The sequence below is a fragment of the Grus americana genome, chromosome 9 (assembly GCF_028858705.1).
Source record: "Grus americana isolate bGruAme1 chromosome 9, bGruAme1.mat, whole genome shotgun sequence".
Classification (NCBI taxonomy): domain Eukaryota; kingdom Metazoa; phylum Chordata; class Aves; order Gruiformes; family Gruidae; genus Grus; species Grus americana.
The window spans coordinates 8,873,630-8,892,538 of NC_072860.1; the positions used below are offsets into that span (position 1 = coordinate 8,873,630).

At 39.6% G+C, this 18,909-nt stretch overlaps 1 protein-coding gene across 5 annotated transcripts in view; it reads right to left on the reverse strand.

Annotated features, from left to right (window-relative positions):
* Positions 1 to 508: 508 nt before the first annotated feature.
* Positions 509 to 18,909, reverse strand: part of PAX3 (paired box 3) — a 79,704-nt gene continuing 61,303 nt past the window's right edge. For all 5 annotated transcript variants that reach the window (XM_054835849.1, XM_054835852.1, XM_054835850.1 and 2 more), the window contains 4 exons: positions 14,816 to 14,981; positions 13,401 to 13,615; positions 1,079 to 1,325; positions 509 to 543 (listed from right to left, as the gene is read on the reverse strand). In XM_054835849.1, the coding sequence (XP_054691824.1) occupies positions 509 to 543; positions 1,079 to 1,325; positions 13,401 to 13,615; positions 14,816 to 14,981 (663 nt within the window). The remainder of the gene's footprint in view (positions 544 to 1,078; positions 1,326 to 13,400; positions 13,616 to 14,815; positions 14,982 to 18,909) is intronic.

Sequence of the window (18,909 nt, forward strand, 5' to 3'; positions counted from 1 at the left end):
CGGACTGTGACATTTCCTCTTGATGACAATTTCCAGTGTGTAAAATGAAAGAGGTTCTCCTGCCCTTGCTTCAGAAACTGAGCAGTTTTAAAGTTAGACTAAAGTCAGCACTGGATGTCAGATGAGTCAGAGTATGCAGAGCTCAACTGCTCCAAGTTTCAAAATGTTCCATTTGTCCCAATCAATGCACATTAATTTCAACAACAAAAAATGGAATGTTTTGCCAGGCAGTAATATTAAATACCGCTCTGTTTCATATACCCACTCATAATGAACCATGTCGCGTTTATTTATTCATTATTGCTTTTGGCCTTTGTCTTCTGTATAGCTTTGTCCAGCCTTCAAAAAGTCTACTAAAAGCTATGACTGGAGAGAACATAACAAGCCTGCTTCTCTCAATGGGACTGCCCCAGTTCAGGCTGCAGTGTGTTGAGAAGATCCGTCGTATCCAAGCCTTGGAGTGAGACCGGAAAACAAGACCAGCTTTAACTTGAAACGGACAGTTCATTTATGCAATATCTGGCTTCAGATAATGAAAGGCACCTGCAAAAAAGCAAAAGAAGCTTTTTAAGTCATGCTGTGACAACCTCACAGCATGGGGCCATGCCAACTACAGGTTGACATTGTCATATTTAATACTGATATATCAAAGGAAAGAGACTAATATTTTTATTCCTAGGACAAGTTTGACAAAACTCTATGTATCTGGGATTACATACTGTAATGATTCTTGAGCTGACCTCATTAAGAACATGTGTTTCTAATATTGGAATGCCAGTGGTTATTTCATTTTGGACAACCCTTATGTTTTACCTAATGGCAATCAGGTTTCATGTCTCAACAATTAATAACATCAAGATGTTGTTGACATCACTTAAGAAAATAATTATGCAGCAGAAATCTTGCTCGAACAATCAGCTATCTCCAAAGCCAGTGCGCTCCGCTCAGCTTTTGGAGAGAAGTAGTAGTTAGCCATTAGGATGTCCGCTCGTAATTTTCTTTGTTACAGACAGAAAATACAGACTATCGATAAACACGTACGATATTGCCCTTCACAGTGCAAATGTCCAATACTCACTTTGTCCGTATTGGCCGTACTGGTAGCCTGTGACGGGGTCCATGCTGTAACCCGTGGTGCTGTAGGTGGGCGGGCAGTAGGACTGGGATGTAGGCAGGCTGTCTAAACTCTTCATGTGATCTAGGCGCTGGCTGCAGCTGGCTGACACAGTGGTGGTGGGCTCCAGGCCCCCGGTTAAAGGGGACAGGGCATAATCAGTTTGGGGCTGGTGAGGCACACCACCGTGGTTAGTCAGGAGTCCCATTACCTAAAAAGGTCAAATAATAGAAAGAGTTAAAATATGCGAAGAACTGTGTTTCTTACAGAGACGCAGGAGTTCTCAAGCTTCTCATTTGATTTCCTAAAATAGGTAGACTTGGTAATTCAACCTATGTTTTGAGTATCAAATCCAAAGAGGAAGTGGAATTTGGTTGCATCATCCACCACAATAAAAACTGATGTCTAACAACCAATAAAGAGTAATACCAAGGGCAAATAAGGAAAAATAATTTTAAAAACTTATGATTTTAGAATGCCTGATCCTCCTCCCATGTCCCAGCTGGGATCTCTGCAGATTTTTATTACTTAAGAACTCAATTATAAGAGAATAAGCAGCAAATAGTGGCTTTTTAGCCATGCTGTCCTGCATGATCTACAGACATAAAAAAGCTGTGAAAAAGCTCACACAGTTGGTTCTTTTTCCCCAAGGTCAGCAGTCATTAAAATGAAATTAATTTGGAGCGCATCACAACACCACTGCCGATGGAAGTAACAAAGAATCCCAGCACCCAGACCGTCACAAATATGTGGGGAAGGGGCAGAGCAGCCGTAACTCCTGCTGCCACACGTCCTGTGTGCTGGCCTGTGAAGAAATGCATGCGAAAGAGTGGAGTTCTGGTCAGAACATGAGTTCTCAGCTTCATCCACTGAGTTAGAGGACACAACAGAAATAGTCAGGTGTTCCAGACTGGCTTCAAGTCAACTGTGACTCCCTTAACAAGCTGCTTGTACATCAACAGTTATGAAATCAGCAGACAAGATTAGTTGAAAAGAGATTACTGGAATATACATGCTTGTCCCTATAAAAGCCCAGCCCTCTAGGCCACAATTTCTAGAAGAAAAGCAAAAAAAAGCAAACCCAACCTGTGCTTTCAAGTAAGAGTGAAGGAAGCTACAGTGATAAGTTACTGTTGCACAAAAATCACTCACGCTATAGGTTGGTGTGCATTTCCTTTCCCAGCATATCTCCACAGCACGTTTTGAAAATGAGTACTACTGAGAGAATTGCTTGCTTCTGCTGGAATAAGTTGCACTTCAAAGCCTGAGAAATAGTCTGCAGCTTATAACGGAGGGATGGCATACAGCTGCTGCCAAAACAGCATATTCTGATAATTTACCGGTTGTTTTTCCTCCAAAGAGGCATTACAAATATCTGACATATGCTATTTGATAATCATTTTGCTTTATTCCACTTCTTACCATAAACAAAAAAGAAATTATTAAATTGTAGTTTATTTTGTAAAGAATAAATCTATGCTCATATGAGCACGTCTAGTTCCTAAAGCTCTGATGTTCCTTCTTGAATTGTATTTATTTTCCATCGCAAAAGAAAAGGGATTACTACTGTAGGGAACTTGTGGTCCCAGCTCTGAGTTTTGTTTGTTTTTTAATACATAAATGAAACAGGCCCCAGGGATCACGATTTAAGTAGGAAGGAAGACCTCTGCAGGTCTTACATGTCCGATGAGGAAAAGAGCAAAAGGCACAAGCAGAGTACTTCGACAGGAGACACCCAGATACCTACGTCAAGAACACAAAGCATCTCTGCATCAGATGCACCCAAGACATCTCACCAAAAACAAAAAATGCTGAGGAAAAAGTTCAGTTGCTACTTATAGGACTAGAATGTTCACTTCCGTTTCACTAAGTAGAAAAACATGAGTTTCACTGATGGCATGTTTCAGAAACTGAAGTATTCATGCAAAAAGAAGTTTCAAAGTATACCCACGGACTTCATTTAGACAATGAAATCTTATAACTTTTAAGTTACAAACACAAAAGAATAATTTGGATTCAGGCTATAAGATATTTTCTATTTAATTCAAATAATCTTTTCAATGCACAAAACCTATTAAAAGAATTTGAGGTTAATAAAAAACAATTTAAAAAAATATCTGGAATCACCACAGCTTGAAAAGTCACGTTATTTGCACAGCAACCTGCACAGCATTTTGTCCCCAAAATCCCTAAAAGCTGAAATAACTGGGCTCTCAACATTTTCTTTTAAAAATTGGTTCCTGAAAAGTATTAAAATTATTGAAGGCTTTTTTTTTTAGTAAGCTTTTCTACTTTAGGAATTACAAATATTTTTCTTGTATCTTTGGAAAATGATACGGTCCTGAAAATCTAGCGTGCTTAATGATCTGACATTGCATCAGCAGGATACAATATTAGAACCTATGTTCATTTAGGTTATATTAATCCTTGTCCTTTAACATTAACACTAATAGAGTTAAAAGAAGAGAAAGATATATAAAAACCATAGCTTAACTTAAACATTTACATTGAAAATTACTACTTTGGAAAATATTTACATTGGCACAAGTATCATAGTTTTGACTACAGTTTAAAACACAGATGGTTTATCAGAAATCTGAAGCCCTTTCCATTCCCGCAGAGCGCCTATGTGATACTGACGTTTATGGGGCTTTACCACCTTCTGTTCCAAGTTCAAGAGCAGGGAGGACGAGCTGGGCTCACCTTGCCCCCCCAGAGTCCCGACGGCAATCATCTCTGCGCGAGCACTCTCGCATCACACGCTGCCTCTACCTGGACTTTTTGGACCAATTGCTGAGTTGGGCAAATGGCTGTTTTACCAACTACCTCCTTTAACTAAACTTCTGTTCTGGTTAATATTTTCAACAGAATAGAGGCCAAGACAACATTATTTGGACTTTGCCAGCAAAACCAGTGATCTCAAAAACTTTAGGATTGGAAGTCAGAGTTAGAGATTAGCCTTAAAATTTAAACCTGGATCCAGACATGACCTCAAAAGCCACTAAAATTTTGGTAGTGTCTACATCAGATAGAGATTTATCTTCTCTGACAAACTAAAATTAGCATTTGATGAGATTTGCTTTTAAAAAATTAAATTAAACACATAATACAAGTCTTTAGGCATGATTTTATTAAGCACATATGCACCTAATAGACACTTTGGAGCAGAACTGACACAGCTCCCTGTCTCTGAGGTGAAGAAAACTGAAGTCTGAACAGTAACCATCTTCTCAGAAATATCTTCTTCAGAGGCCTTCAGAATCATCCTGCAGTTGATTAGTATCTAAATAATTAGATTTTCAGTCATGTCTGTTTTGAAAGCTATAAGGGAAGTAGCCTCAGGGCAGAAGTCTTTCGTACGGTATGTGCCATGACCTTATCACCCATACAAGGAGTTACAGGAAGGGCATGGCTGACTTTCACCTAATCAATTAGAAAGCCATTGATGGGCCATGTCTGCAAGATGCTCAGCACCTTCAGCTTAGCGGTGCACAAGAGGCACAGGAAGATCTGGATTTTGCAACTCAGATCTTCTGCTGGTGTGACACAGTATCGTTCTATATAGCTAAACAGATCTGATTGGTTTACAATAATTAAGGAAGAAAATAAATATATCCAATCCATATATCATCCAAATTACTAAAAAATATGTACTTCCCTCTGAATTACTTTGGGAAAGCCAAAGTAACAATTGTGAGCCTCACTGATCTGGATCCCAAGGAAGTTGAAAGAAAAATCAAGGGCTGATCTAACACCTAGAAGCAAATGCTGCTGTAACTATTCAATGTATTTTAGAAAAGAACTCCTATAAACGCAAAAAAATCAGGCTCTAAGTTTTTTGGCTACATATATTTTGTTCTCATTTTTTTAAAACACACACGCAGAAATGTTGATGTATAGCCTTTGAGCTTATACAATAGAAGGCAGTATATATATAAGTGATAAAATAGTTCTATTCTATTAGAAAACAAGGGTGCAATTAGGAATAAGCAAAGAGAACACAGTGAACTGCAACAACCAAACTCTACAGAAAAGTTTTCAGAGAGCACATCCCAAGCAATCCAAAATATCCATTAGGCCAAACCCTTTGCTGCACAGCATCACTAGCTGAGGATACAATCCAGAACGGAGAAATTGAATGATGAAAGCCTTAAAGACCATGTACGCAACATCTGGTCCATTATCAGCTATCAGAAAATACTTCTATTAACAAAATAAAGGCCATTAAACTGAGAAAAAGCTTATTCTATTTAAACGAAACATGCTGCTAATGTGGTTGGTATTTTAGGATGTAGGTCTTACCATAGGCACAATAAAATTCTCATATGTTTTAATTCATTTACGCATGCCTGCGTTTAATATGCTTTGTGACCATGTCTGCAATTAATATGATTTATGAGAAAAGAACATATGCAATATTTTTGGGTACAGTGATACATTTTTTTTTCTCCTCCTGTGAATGAAAGATTTAATGAAACAGCTCAAGGAAAATTGTTGGCAGTTAACGTATTAAGTTGAACTGACAGAATCATGAGTAAACTTTAGTGGAGTTAATGATATCCTCTTATCTGACCCTGACACATTTGCAGCATGTAATTTACAGAAGCTCTGTCCAGGGAATCTTGACAAATGCTCCTAACGATCTCAGGGCAATGTTCCATTCTAATGGAAAACAGATGTGGGTCAGATACCCTCATTCATCACTAACACTGAAAATTTCAAACTCCTTCCAAGATGAATGGCAATACCTGCTGTTAACTCTTTTCACTGTAGAAAAATCTCTCAAAACCAAAATATTGCACGAGAAAGAACACAAAAGGGATGGTTCTAATGCATTAGAATGACAGATTTTAGAAGATTAAAATTAATTAGCTACATGGGTCTATACCTATAGGATCATAGAACCACGTTGCCGATTCATTTTATATATATATATATGCATATTTCTACCAAATGGATGAGGAAACCCAACAGAAAGCACTTTCCTGACAAATGGCAAGAACTGGGAACCTTATACTTGGTTAACGAAAACAGGAGCAAACACACTGACTTTGAACATCTGATGATCTGACCTTCTGCATACTCATATCAAATGAGACCTCATACTGATTTCACACCACTAGACATCAGTGGTAGCTACACTGAAATTAGAGAAGGTGCACTGGTGTACACTTAGGGTAATTAAGAGGATAACTTGATCCTTCATGAATTATATTTTTATCTACAGGAGATTACTAATGTTCACAACATTATCACAGCCTGTCACTGAGCTCGTGTCTTTTTTCAGGTGCTAGATCATGGAGTCACAGAACTAGGTAACGTTATCAAATTCAAAGAAAGCTAATTATCTAGCTCCTGGTTATATGAAAAAAAGCTTCAAAAATGTCAAGACAAATGAAAAAGTAAAACAGAAAGCCCAAAGAGGAACATATACTCACTATATATATATGAATATATAAGTGTGTCTACATATAAAATTAAACATCTCAAAACTTTTTCAGGCAGTCTCAGAGACTGTAGACTCATGAGTTTAATTGCTTAAATATGGCAATATTACATACAACAGTTCATAACAAGCCTGAATTTGAGATTACGTTGCTCTCTGCCTGTGAATTCTTTTCCTCCCACCTTCTACTCAACCCAAAACACAAAAGAAGGATTCTGGCCATCATGAAAATCAGCCCAGCTGTCTCTAGCTGACCTCTCACACACCTTCCCTCCACAGCTGGGATACACAGGTTTGTTCCCTCTGAAAGCAAATCAAACAAAAACCCCAACTTTTTCTTTTCTTTTTTTACTTCAAACAGTACTCAATTTTTTTGCTGGCAGATGGCCAGGGGATGGGATCTGCAAAGCTTTCACAGGAAAACTCTCACCAAACTCAACATTTGGCCCTACAACAACAGCTATTGCATGATCTACACCTACATGCCTGCGTTTACCACCAGGAAATTGCTACAAAATCCTAGCCACTTAGGTAAAAGAAATAAGGTATCCATAAATGCGGGGGGGGGGAGGGGAAGATAATCGACAAGCATAACTGGAGGAATCCAACCGGTAAGGAAGGGTTCATTCATGAGACCCCCATTAATGTATATGCCAGGGCCTCTAATCTAACCAGCACTGGGGAAAAACAAGTATTTTGTTATTTGGACAAGGGGAAGCCTCTTTGCACTCTGACTCAGCACTCCTTTTATAAGAAAATTATTAGTATTACTGATGTCCCAGCAAAAATCAAGATAAAAATAAAACCGTTATCTCTAGAGAGGTAGGCAGTTTTGAAGGAAATTGAGCCCAGTGCATTTAAAGATGGATACATGGCTTTCTAGAGTGACTTTGCTAAGGATGAAATTCTGCTCTTTCTGATCTGCAATATATGCTTTTCACTGAATCATGCCGTGGTATTTTTAGTACCTTTCTTTGGAAATCTAAAATATAGAGCATAATTAAGGACTCAAATGAGCCATCTGTGATTACTCATGACAAAGCCCTCATTCATGTACCAGTCCTTAATTGAATAAATATGCAAGTATTCAGATTCCTGTTGAGATTTCAATTTTGAAATTAGAAGAATTAGAAGCTCACCAATGCATGCCAGTCATATACTCTATGAAGGGCTGAATCATACTTTCACTTAACAAGTGGTTCAAATTGAACTTCTACATGTAGCAAAGCTAAAAATTATTTTAAGGGCTGCAGTGATGCTGAATGCTCAGCCTGCATATATTCTAAATGGTACAAATTATTATTATGGAGAAAGATGTCAGTTTCGTGAGCAATATCATCAAAAAAGGGTTAAGAAATCCAATAAACTGCTATGTTTTATATATATTGTGTCATTTTACTATTACATTTTTCTATTTAAGATATCTATATTTTTTTTACTGTATTTCTAGACATTTACGGTCATGAAGATACAGTACAATTGGCTTAAAGCTCCAGGAAAGTCCAGGGCTTTTTGTATCTCCATGTAAGATTTCTGAGCTGTAAGAAGAGACCTGCTTTTTGAAGGCTGAAGCCCCACCTGCCCACCCCCCCAACTTTTCTGAAATGGTAGGATGGAGGTAGAAATAGGCTCAGAGGGAGACGTTAAGGTGGACATTCAAAATGTAAAGTCACCTGTTTATCGTTGTTGTTATATTAATATATTATTATATATGTTATACATGAATATCTATTTATAGTATTTAAAATATCACAATATTTATAAAATAATAAATGTTGTTATTCTTGCACAATAATAATTATGAAACTATTGGATCCCATCTATTTGTATCCAACTCCAGAAACAGAAATAATCAATCCCATTGCTGAACTCTTCTAATTAAAAAAAAAAAAAACCCCAAAAACAACAAAACAAAACCTCGTGCTCATGAAAATGATATCATGTGAATCAATTTTCTTCCTCACAAAGAAATGCCTGAGCTCTGTCTCATGTTCTTGGGTCATTAAGCAAAGAGGTCTCAAAGCCAAGATCACTGTGACAAAGATCACGAGTTCCCCGCATTGGTGCGGGACTTGGATCCAAATGAAATGTTTCTGTGGGCAACCAGTTGGACTGCAATTTGCCAGAAGGTATAGGAAAAAGTATAATTAATTCATAGTTGGGGGGGGTTTCACCTCTTGTCCCTCTTAATAAGGGAATGCAAGTTTTTAGCCACTGGTCCCTGTGTTTCCCTTACAAACAGAGTTAACAAGACAATATGAACATATCTAACTGATTCGACAGCTGCCATCAGATCCGTACTTCGGGTTAATGAAAACCAAGTGCTCTCAAAGACTTAGGAGAAGCCAATTGCCTAAGATCTCTCTCACCAAAAAGAGTTACAGGATAATTCTTAAACTGAGGTAGTGAAATGTTTTGACAGTAGAAGAAAGAAACCTTGAAACAGCTTGCATCTTTACTACTGTTCACGGAAAAGTCTGGAATTTTCTTATCAAGGTTATTCCTGAGCTCCAGAGGTAATGGCATGAGAACCGCAAACTTTGTTAAAGACTGTTATGATCTTCTACACAACCATTCAACATTCAATCAGCTTCTCATTTTGAAACTGCAGCCTTCAAAGCTTCTCGTTTGATTCAGTTATGGGGGGAGATGACAAGGAAGAGGAAAAAGTAGATCTGAAGTTTTTAGAGGGTAAGGAGGAAAAAATTATATCCAGCAGGAGACAGGTTATGCACATTTATTCTTTTCCCAGTAGAAACTTAACACTACAGTACTATTTAAGCCTGAGTACCCTCCAGGTTAAATACAGGAAGCAAGTGGCCTCATGGGCAGCAACGTGAGCAGAGTATTGCTGCTCCATCTGAATCCATGAGCAGTTTGAAATGGCACACTTCAAAACCGAAGTGCCTGAACCACCCGGTGTACGGCAAACTGCTGCTTTGACACTAATAAAAAGCACATGAGAAGGTCAAAGGATGCCCATGTACACCGGAAAAGCCTTTTGCCTTATCTTAAATGAAGCAGTTCAAAATATTGATATCCTGTCTTAAAAACAATCTGCTCTCGAGTAAGAACGTACACCTGCAGTTGCAAGACAAGTGTTTTTGCAGTCGCTCTTCTACTTTCCGTAGCAGAACCAGCGGTGACTGTTAGTGCAGCGATCAGAGGGACATGCCAATCCAGAGGCACGCTTAAGTCCCGTACACATATATTAATACATAGATATGCTACTCCTTAATAATTTGGAGTTAATGAATGTTTGTTAAAAGAAAATGCACTGAGCAACTGAAATATAAACTGAAAAGGAAATACAGTATTCCCATAAATGTATGCATGAAAGCCAAGAAGCTGCATAATAGGCATAGAAAACATAAAAATATGCAATTTACATATATTACACACTAATAATCTCCATTCTGAAATTATATTTAAAGAGCTCTGGCTGAGATGGTGTGCTTGTGGTTTGGTTGCTTTTTCATAAAATACAAACAAGGACAGTCCTGGCTATTGGTTCCCCAAGACATGAATCCCTGTCTTATTCCTGCAAAAGTCACAACCCTTTACAGGTCTGAAGACAGAGGTTCTCTCACCACAGCCAGGTAGCAACGAGTAGACCAGACAAACAAGGAGAATAATTAATTATCCGGAGGAGATCTGCAGATCTTGTCTTGATGTTAAAGAGTGCTGAATGATATTAACCAGGTGGGACTCCTTCTATTTTCTTATTCTTTTAAGGAACAGCAACAACATTTTATTTCCCAGCCTGAAAGACAGGTACGTTATGGAGCATTCTACTTCTGAAAAGCAACCAAGACATACAGTCTTCTCTAACTTCCAAGTTCATGGCTAACACGATAAAAATAAAGTTACAGCACTCTGGCCACCTCCCCTTGTCCTCTGCCTTCACCCAGTGCTTGCCTTAAACAACATATTTGTCCATCGTACTCAAGCACAAAGTTAGAAAGGAAACATCCTGTGTGGAAAATAAAGCTTCCCCAGGGCTCTGCATGTCAGACCCTCATTTAGAATAAATTGAAGGCAAAGGGGAAAAGAAGGTTTAAGTCTAGTAAGAATATGATCCCGTGAATCTTAATATTAGATTTTGTTCTGCACGCTCTGAGCGGGTTTTTTAAATCACAAAAGATTGTTTGGTCTTCAGACAAAGCCCCCCTCCCCCCTCAAGTCACCGTAAATTCAGCTTTACACACAGTATGTCCAGAGCACTTGCCTGAGAGGACATTGATGGGTGGAAACATTATGTTAATTGCTCACACACCCAGATTTATTGTGGTCAAAAATCCACCGGCTAGTAAAAAGACCTTCTTTCCTTCTCATCTAAATTCCACGCACGCAGGCAGGGCACTGAACCTGCCCACTCATCAGGAAAACTGTTTCTCTCTCCATGAAATCCCCAGCACAGAACTGGCTTTTGACTTGCCGGCCACCTGGGCACCGCAGGAAGAGCCCCGAGGGAGCATGACAAGGGGACACACTGCGACACACCCCACGACTCGGGGGCATTTCACACACAGTAACGCCACACATACGTGACTGACCTCTGAGGGTCTTCTTTTGGGCATAAAGCACAATCGCCGTTTTCCTAGTCCCACAATTTGTTGCACATCATTTACGTATTTGAGGCTGCATCGCTCCCTTATATAAACACAAAGCCTAGGTATGTCATTTTAGACACACACACATTTTATGCATGTCTACCGGTCATTGTTTAGGCCCCAGAATTGAGAGCTGTTAGTAACACTGCATGAATTTAGGGCTGAGTATTTTGTGTGATGGAAAGATCTTTATCAGCCAGTGAAGGTAATTGTTCCGTTGGCCAAGAAGCTGTTCAAAATCTAAATGGATACAAGTGATCTCCTGTATGCATTCAGTGATGAACACAACATCAGCTTCTGAGCGATCAGCCCACTCCTAAAGCTGTTGGTAGAGTTGCAGGACAGGGTCAGGAGCTCTAAGCACTGGGGTACGAAAAGGTTTCAAAAGTCTAAGTAAAAAGAACAAAACCCAGAAGTCTCATAGCGTAAAGACAGGGCTGGGTGTAAAGAAGCACAGTAACTGATTAAAGACATCTAATCTGCTCCAGGATCTCCTTTTGATTATATCAACCCTCAAATCAGCAAGACTTTGGGGGGAGGAAACCTGGCCTCACTTTTTTGTCCCACTTTGCCCAGACACCACGAGATTTCTTTACTGTTGCGCTCCACTTCTGTGTCACAGACAATAAAAGCTTTGTGAAAGGGAAAAAAGATCACATTTTCCATAGCCAGAACCAACATACATTTAAACTGACACTAACAACTACTTTTGATGGATTAACACTGAATCCCAGAAAGATGTTTATGTCAAAATTGGAGAAGTCTTGCACACTATGAAACTGGCCGTTTAAAAAAAAATTAAAAAATGAAGCAACTGATATAATGTTATGGCTTTTGTTGGAAATTGCATTTAGAAATCAGAATTCTTTAGAACAAAATCCATTCAAGTCTTGTTGGAAGTACATTCATTTGTTTTTCTGTTGGGTTTTGTTTTCCTGAGGTTTCAAGCCATAAAGTTTTGTACCCCACTCTATGCTATAGGAATCTGTGAAACTTAATTACATTTACTGTTACAAAAAAGGGTTTATGAACTTTTGCCTTTGGGCAAAAATGTTTATTTCATTGCCTTTGTTATTCATTCTTTTCAACTCCAGTGCCTTTGAACTTTTCAGCTGCACAGAGTTATCACCGTTGCACAGGAACCAGGAACTGTACTCCCGAGATGCAAACCACAAGTTGAAGAAAACGAAGGAGGCAAAGATATACGAGTCGTTATTTTGGCCACCCTTTGTGCCATTAAAATCTCATTTTCTGCCTATTAGAATGCCCTCTCCCTGCTTAGGCAGTGGTGATAGTCAGTGATTAGTGTGTAATTGAGTATAATTGTCTTTTCACTTTTCATTTGTGTCATTCTGAGCTTCTCTCTGTTTTTCTAACCACTGAGAGGAAAAAAGGGTAGAAAGAAGATAAAGCTGTTAAAACTCTCACTTTCAGCCCTGAAGAGATTCCTGATTGTAATTATAGATTGCATCCTCTTTGTGACTTCTCAGAATTTAGTGGACATCTCTTTCCAAGCACCTGGGTGAAGCTCTCACTAATAAAATAAACTACCATCTATTCAAGCTTTAACTAATAATGTCAGCTTCAGACAGATGCCGCATGTAGGGAAATTTAACCAACCTTTTGACACTCAATTATCAAGGCAATTTATTAACATGATTTCCTAAAAAGAGCTCATGCAAATTAGAAAAACAATTATGGCATTCATGCATTTATATATTGCCAAAGAGCAGTAATACTCCTAATTTATGTATTTATAACTCGATTATGGCTCATCTCAATGTGTACTGCTCAGCCCTTGGAACTCTCCTCATACAATTTGCCTGTAATTTTCCTGGACCATTCGGTAAAACCTTGGTAAGGTTATCTTAAAGAGTTATTTTATTTATAGAAAAACTACATGATCTACTTGCTGTACCTAGCCATGGATCTTCAGGAAAAGAGTACTACATTACAAAAGCTTGACAACAGAATGTAAACATGAAGTCTGCATGATCACATTATAAATCACTTGAAATTAAATATAAGCTATGACTCTTGATTCAGCCAGTAGGAGGAAAAAATAAAAAAAAAAGAAAAGAAGGAAACTAGCAAACTGAAATCATGTGGCTTGTATAAAGAATACATTATGGTTTAAATTTGGCAATTCATTATACTGTGGCCTGAGGGAATAGACTCTTTGGTTCTGGTATACAGCAAATCCTCTGTCTGAAAACACAGGACTGACCTGAGGTGAAAGGCCATTGCCAATGGCAGGGTTCATGGGATTTGAGGGCCCGGACGGAGGCACAAAGCTGTCTGTATAGCTGGAAAATCCATGCCTGGTGCTGGGTAGGCAATAGGCAGAGCTGCTCTCTGGATTCGAAGGGAGGCTGCTTTGGTGTACAGTGCTTGGAGGGAGAGGCTGAGGTCTATGGACGGTACTGCTTGGATCAGACACAGCTAGAAGCAAAAAGAAACATGTTGATACGTTTTCCTCCTTTTTTTCTGGCATAATAAGTTCATTATGTGAAGCTCAAGTTGACAGAATTGCATCAGGACCTGCATGTAAATACTAGTGAAATAGAAAGGTAAGTCTTCCATACTGCTAAATACTTAACAGGCCACTTAAGTTACCCAAAAATTCTTAAAAGACTGTAAGAATTATAACAGGATTGTCTGAAAACTGCATGTGCCTTAGTGGGCACATATTGTTCAGAACTGCTACACAAAATTAAAAATAAAATTCATGTTTCTATATATATTGTATATAAGATATAATATACTTTTTATGGGGTTTATATATATAAAAATATATTACAAAAAGGAAAAGCCTTATTTGCTCAGAAGACTGGTAACAGACTTTCCCTTCCTGGTCACAGCACAGAAATTCTGCTGTGATTTGTAGTAAACCTAGCAATGGATGGGAGAAGCCCTGAGCTTTACAAAATTCCTTTAATTAGAACATGGCCTGGTAAAAACATCCACCAACAATTAGGATCCAAATCTCAAGGAGGGAGCAAGGGGAACACAGCAATATTTCCCACAAAAACTCACCTGTAAAGTTTTTCTTTAACAGTAAAATCTAGCAAAGCCTAGATTTGAAGCTCTGTTTCCCCCCCCCCCAAAATCCATCAAAGTTCACATAATTTCCAATAAGGTTAATACAAATTTTTACCATACTGAGACTTGCTACTACCTGATGTGAAACAAGATGGTCCAAAGAGCTGGTTTTTTCCACCATCGGATAAATATTCTGAGTACTCACAGAAGTTTCCAATGCACTGTCATCAAAAGCAACAAAGACGACAGAATGCAACTGCCGTATGCTTCCCCGCCATGCCAGGCACTCGCAGCGGAGGTGGCCAGCGCAGCAGAAGGGTAGGGAAGCGTGTACATCACTTTACCAAACACCGCACCTCTGTTGTGCTGCTGTTCCTCTAGCCAGCAGCCTTCACGTGTAACCAGCCCTTTCTTGCAGCAAAACAAACCTGAGTTCTTACATGCTTAAAATAACCAGGCTTGCAAGGTCCTCACTGACCCAGCCTCTAAATTAGCAAACACGCCCTTTTCTACATTAGAGCAGAAAACGTTTCTATGATGGTTCAACACAGGAAACCCCCGATAACACTATTTTAACCAAGTACCTGTTGGCTACTGTACCTTGCGGTATGGAGGTGGGTTGATAGGAGGGCTCAGAGAGCTGGTACGTCGGCAGAGTTGGCATGGCACTGGGTGGAAATCCTCCTGGGATCAGATGGTTGAAAGCCATCAGTTGATTGGCTCCTGCCTGTTTCCTCCATCTAGCGCGACGGTTACTAAACCAGACCTACAAATTTTTAATTAGGGACATTTGATTTTTGTACATTTAATATGGGCGCATCAGAAATAATAGCATCGCATTTCAAATGCATTCAGTGTCTGAGAAGAGAGATACGGAAGATGCACACTGGGCTCGGAGCTCCCGGACTCAAAAGGAGCCCTTGGCACACACTTCCATGGTTCAGCAGACAAGACACAGGAATTACAAACCCTAGTTTCCTCTCAAATACAGTCTCTCCTGAGAAACAAGCTGACTAACGCTTTCAAGCTTTAGCGCTTTTAATAGCTATCAATCACTATCCTTATTGTGCCAGATTTAATGAGAAAAGGAAAACATCTCTCCCTTTGATCTAAGTGCGCACCAAAGCTATTTGGTCTGAATTGTATTGTCATTATATTTAATCTGCTGCCAAGTTAGTGGTATCGCTTAATGCGCTGTTGGAAGGTGCCTGTACTTATATGTTGGGATACTGTATTGCCCTCATGATCAACAGAACTTAAAGCTTTTAATTTGAAAAATACACACCCTGCGTACGAAACACACAAATCCCTCCCAGCAAGTTTTCATGTATTCACATATGTACAAAACATCCCTTAATAAACTTGACGTTAACAGTAGATCAGAATTTCAGTACTAGATTAGCATTTCAGAACCACTTTGAAATCTGTTCCCAGGACAGGGTACCAAACAGATGGTGTTTGGATTAGTGGGACATTTTAGCTATAAATCTGCTTTCCCTCACGTCATTCTCAGTTCATGTTTTAAGTTTTCCAAGTCTTGGATGGCTCTTATTGCTTCTAAGAAAGGAAGAGGCAAGACTTCCCAAATGCAGACATAATAAGAGTTGCAAAACAGATAGGTTAATATTGATATTATAGCAATTACGCATGCCACAAATCAGAAAGGCAATCAGCCACAGCAGGGGTGCCTGGACCAGCGTGCATCCATACTGCCTTGCTGCAGGTTTAGAGCAACTTCTAGATTACAGCGCTCAGGTCCATGAGGTGGACCACCACAGAAAAAAAATTGTTCGAGATAAAGGAGACTACACATTTGTAAACAAGCAGACAATTACTCATAATTGTACACTCTTAAGGCAGCTGCAATGATCATCCATGGGTACTATCAATCAGGTAAGACCTTAACTGAGTGTCAGCATCTTACAAGGTACCTCCGCACAGCCTATAAGGCAGCCTGGCCTGAAAGCCACTGAGGCATGTTAGCTGATGAGCCACACGTAGACGTATTTGTAAAAGTAAGTTGGGTCTCAGATCTGTCACCGCTCCTGCAAGCAGCTCATGCTGCCTTATGAATCGGCCTTCACAGACTGGATTTCTAGGTGTATCATCATTTACAAACCATGAGTGGCCCTTACATAAGAGCGTAACAATATTTTGGTCTACACCATGGCCTTCTCCTCCGCTTGCTATTTCATAGTAGGAGTGGTGGGACTCACTGGGCCATCTGGTTTCCGATGTGGGCCATCTGTCACCATGGAGTTTGATCTGACTTCATCCTCTTTTCAGAATGAGATGCTTAGTTCACACAGCTGCCTCCTCCCTTGGCCACAATGTCTACTCCTCAATTACACACTCCCACTCTGAATTAAGATTTAGGACAGAGGGATAGATGGAGCCTCTGTTCTACCTCAGGAATCCCTCTGTTGGTTTTTTGCTGTATGTACTAACGCTCCCTCTGCCTCCACACAAACCGTTTCTGAAAGCAGCTGGCAGGGGCAAGACAGCAGGGTGGAGATGTGAGACCTGCGATGAGCAACAGTTGAGGATGGGTATAGATCCAGCAATATCTTTTACTTTCTCATCCTATAGACATCAATATCCTTTTTCACCTCTCTCTCCTTACCATTTACTTCTCTCACTGACATTTAAGTCTAAATTTCCTATTTACTCCTCACAGACTCCTTCCACCTGCTTATGTCTCCCAAAGCCCACCAGTCTCACACTCCTGCAGCAGTATCTTTTGAAGATGACCAAAGAGAAGGAAAAGGGGGCAAGACACCTGAAGAGGGACAAAGAGGCTTTGCTAAAGAGCTGAAGAGCACTTAGGAAGGATAATGGGGGTCAGAGAGAGAGCAGGGAACTTCAAACACATGTTGTAATTAGCCTACCCAGGTCATTAACTATGGCTTTCTCCATGACACTCTCCCTTCTTCAGGTCAAGAGGGTTATTTTCAAATGCTTTGAGGACACTAACTGAACTACACTATGTGAGTGGATTTCAGTGAGGAAACTGAGGTAACATTTTGTTTCCTCTAAGCATTTGCTTTCAAGCCCTAGATCTTTATTAAAATGAGTCAGATCCCAACCTTCAATCCAGTAGCCAGTGACTTGCATTAATGCCAAGTTTTAGGCTTTTATTTACAAGGAGATTTTGGCTCATTTTATAGATTTACATTTTTCCAAAACTACAGATATGTATTAAACATCCCTGAAAAAGGGACACGCTCAATGGTATCAAAAAGTCTACAGCAGCCCCGTGATGGATATACTTGCGCAGAGCTCTGTTGCCACCTGGAGCCCCATTAAATTAAACGGGCCTCTGCAGGGGTGCAGGAACCTGCCTGGGCTGCGCAGAAACAAGGCTGTGTACTACCGCCTCAGGCCCACGCAGCTGGGACAGGCTAGATGGGTGCTACTTGGCTGACTCCCACGTCACCTGCCGCTGGCACAGCCGTGGCTCCAGGCTCCTCTGCTCTGGCCGCTGCCACTCCGGCGCCTTGCTGCCCCACCAGCCGCCGCACGCACCTTCTGCCGCTTGCCCTGGCTTCTTACCTCCCCCAGGCAGCAAAAAGTGGGTGGCACCTGACTAGCACTGCAGTTAGCCCAAAATTAATTCAACAAGACACCTTGAACAAATTCCAAATGGCAGAGGCGCATTTAAAAAAAGATAAAAAAAATAAAAAAACAACACACACCTCTGCAATAAAAGCACCAGGGGTCCAATCCACATAGATACTTCTTTCCCTTTGATTTTAAAGGGGCTTTGGACCAGCCTTGATTAAAATACTAAAAATAATTTACCTTTGAAATGATCATAAGTGTGATCCCAACTCTTACCAACACACATTTTTACAAGTGAACACACTAAAACATCTAGAATTACAGATTCAGCGTTTCAACACAATTGTTTTTACTATTGTTACTATTTACTGTCATGGCCTCACTCTTCTCACATGGCTTGAGATTTGGTTTACAACTGTGTTTAACTCCCATTTTATACCAGGTAACCGCAGATTTCAGATGTTGTGTGTGACAGAACACGAAGAAGAAATAATATAACAGTAAGACAGGAGAAAAAAAAATACAAATAAAATTAAATGGGAGAGTTAAAGTTGAAAATCTGTTTTGGAAAGTCCAGAAAAAAAATTACTCAAAACTAAATAACTCAAACCTAAATATTTTATTTACATTTTACGTAATGTTTATTAGTCAGATCCCAAACTTTATTCAGTAGCAGTTACATGCTTTCTGTTGACTGAAATGATTTCTTTTACTATTATTTTTTAATCATAGTATTTCACTTCGACTATGTTTGGCTGCCTTGACTTATTCTCAAGAGTTCAAGGGTTTTTTTATTTTTTAAATTAGCACATAGCATGAAGAATCCATGTGCACTATTACCACTAATTAAAGAAATCTTGAAAAATTTTGCCAATATCAAGCCAAGACTTAAAAAGAAATCTAGTCACCACAAGCCAACGTGCCTGCTTAGAAACATGTCGTCAACACCTGAGGAAACATTTTCTTTTCTCTGTACACTTCCAACATGATTTACACACAATGTCCTCTTATGTCCAGCAAATTTCATCTTCCACCAGCATGACAAAACCCTCATCTTACAAGCAGCCTTTCACATCTAGCAGGTTCCCATAGGATGCTTCTGCTCTCCCACAGCCCCCGCCTCTGAGAGGGAA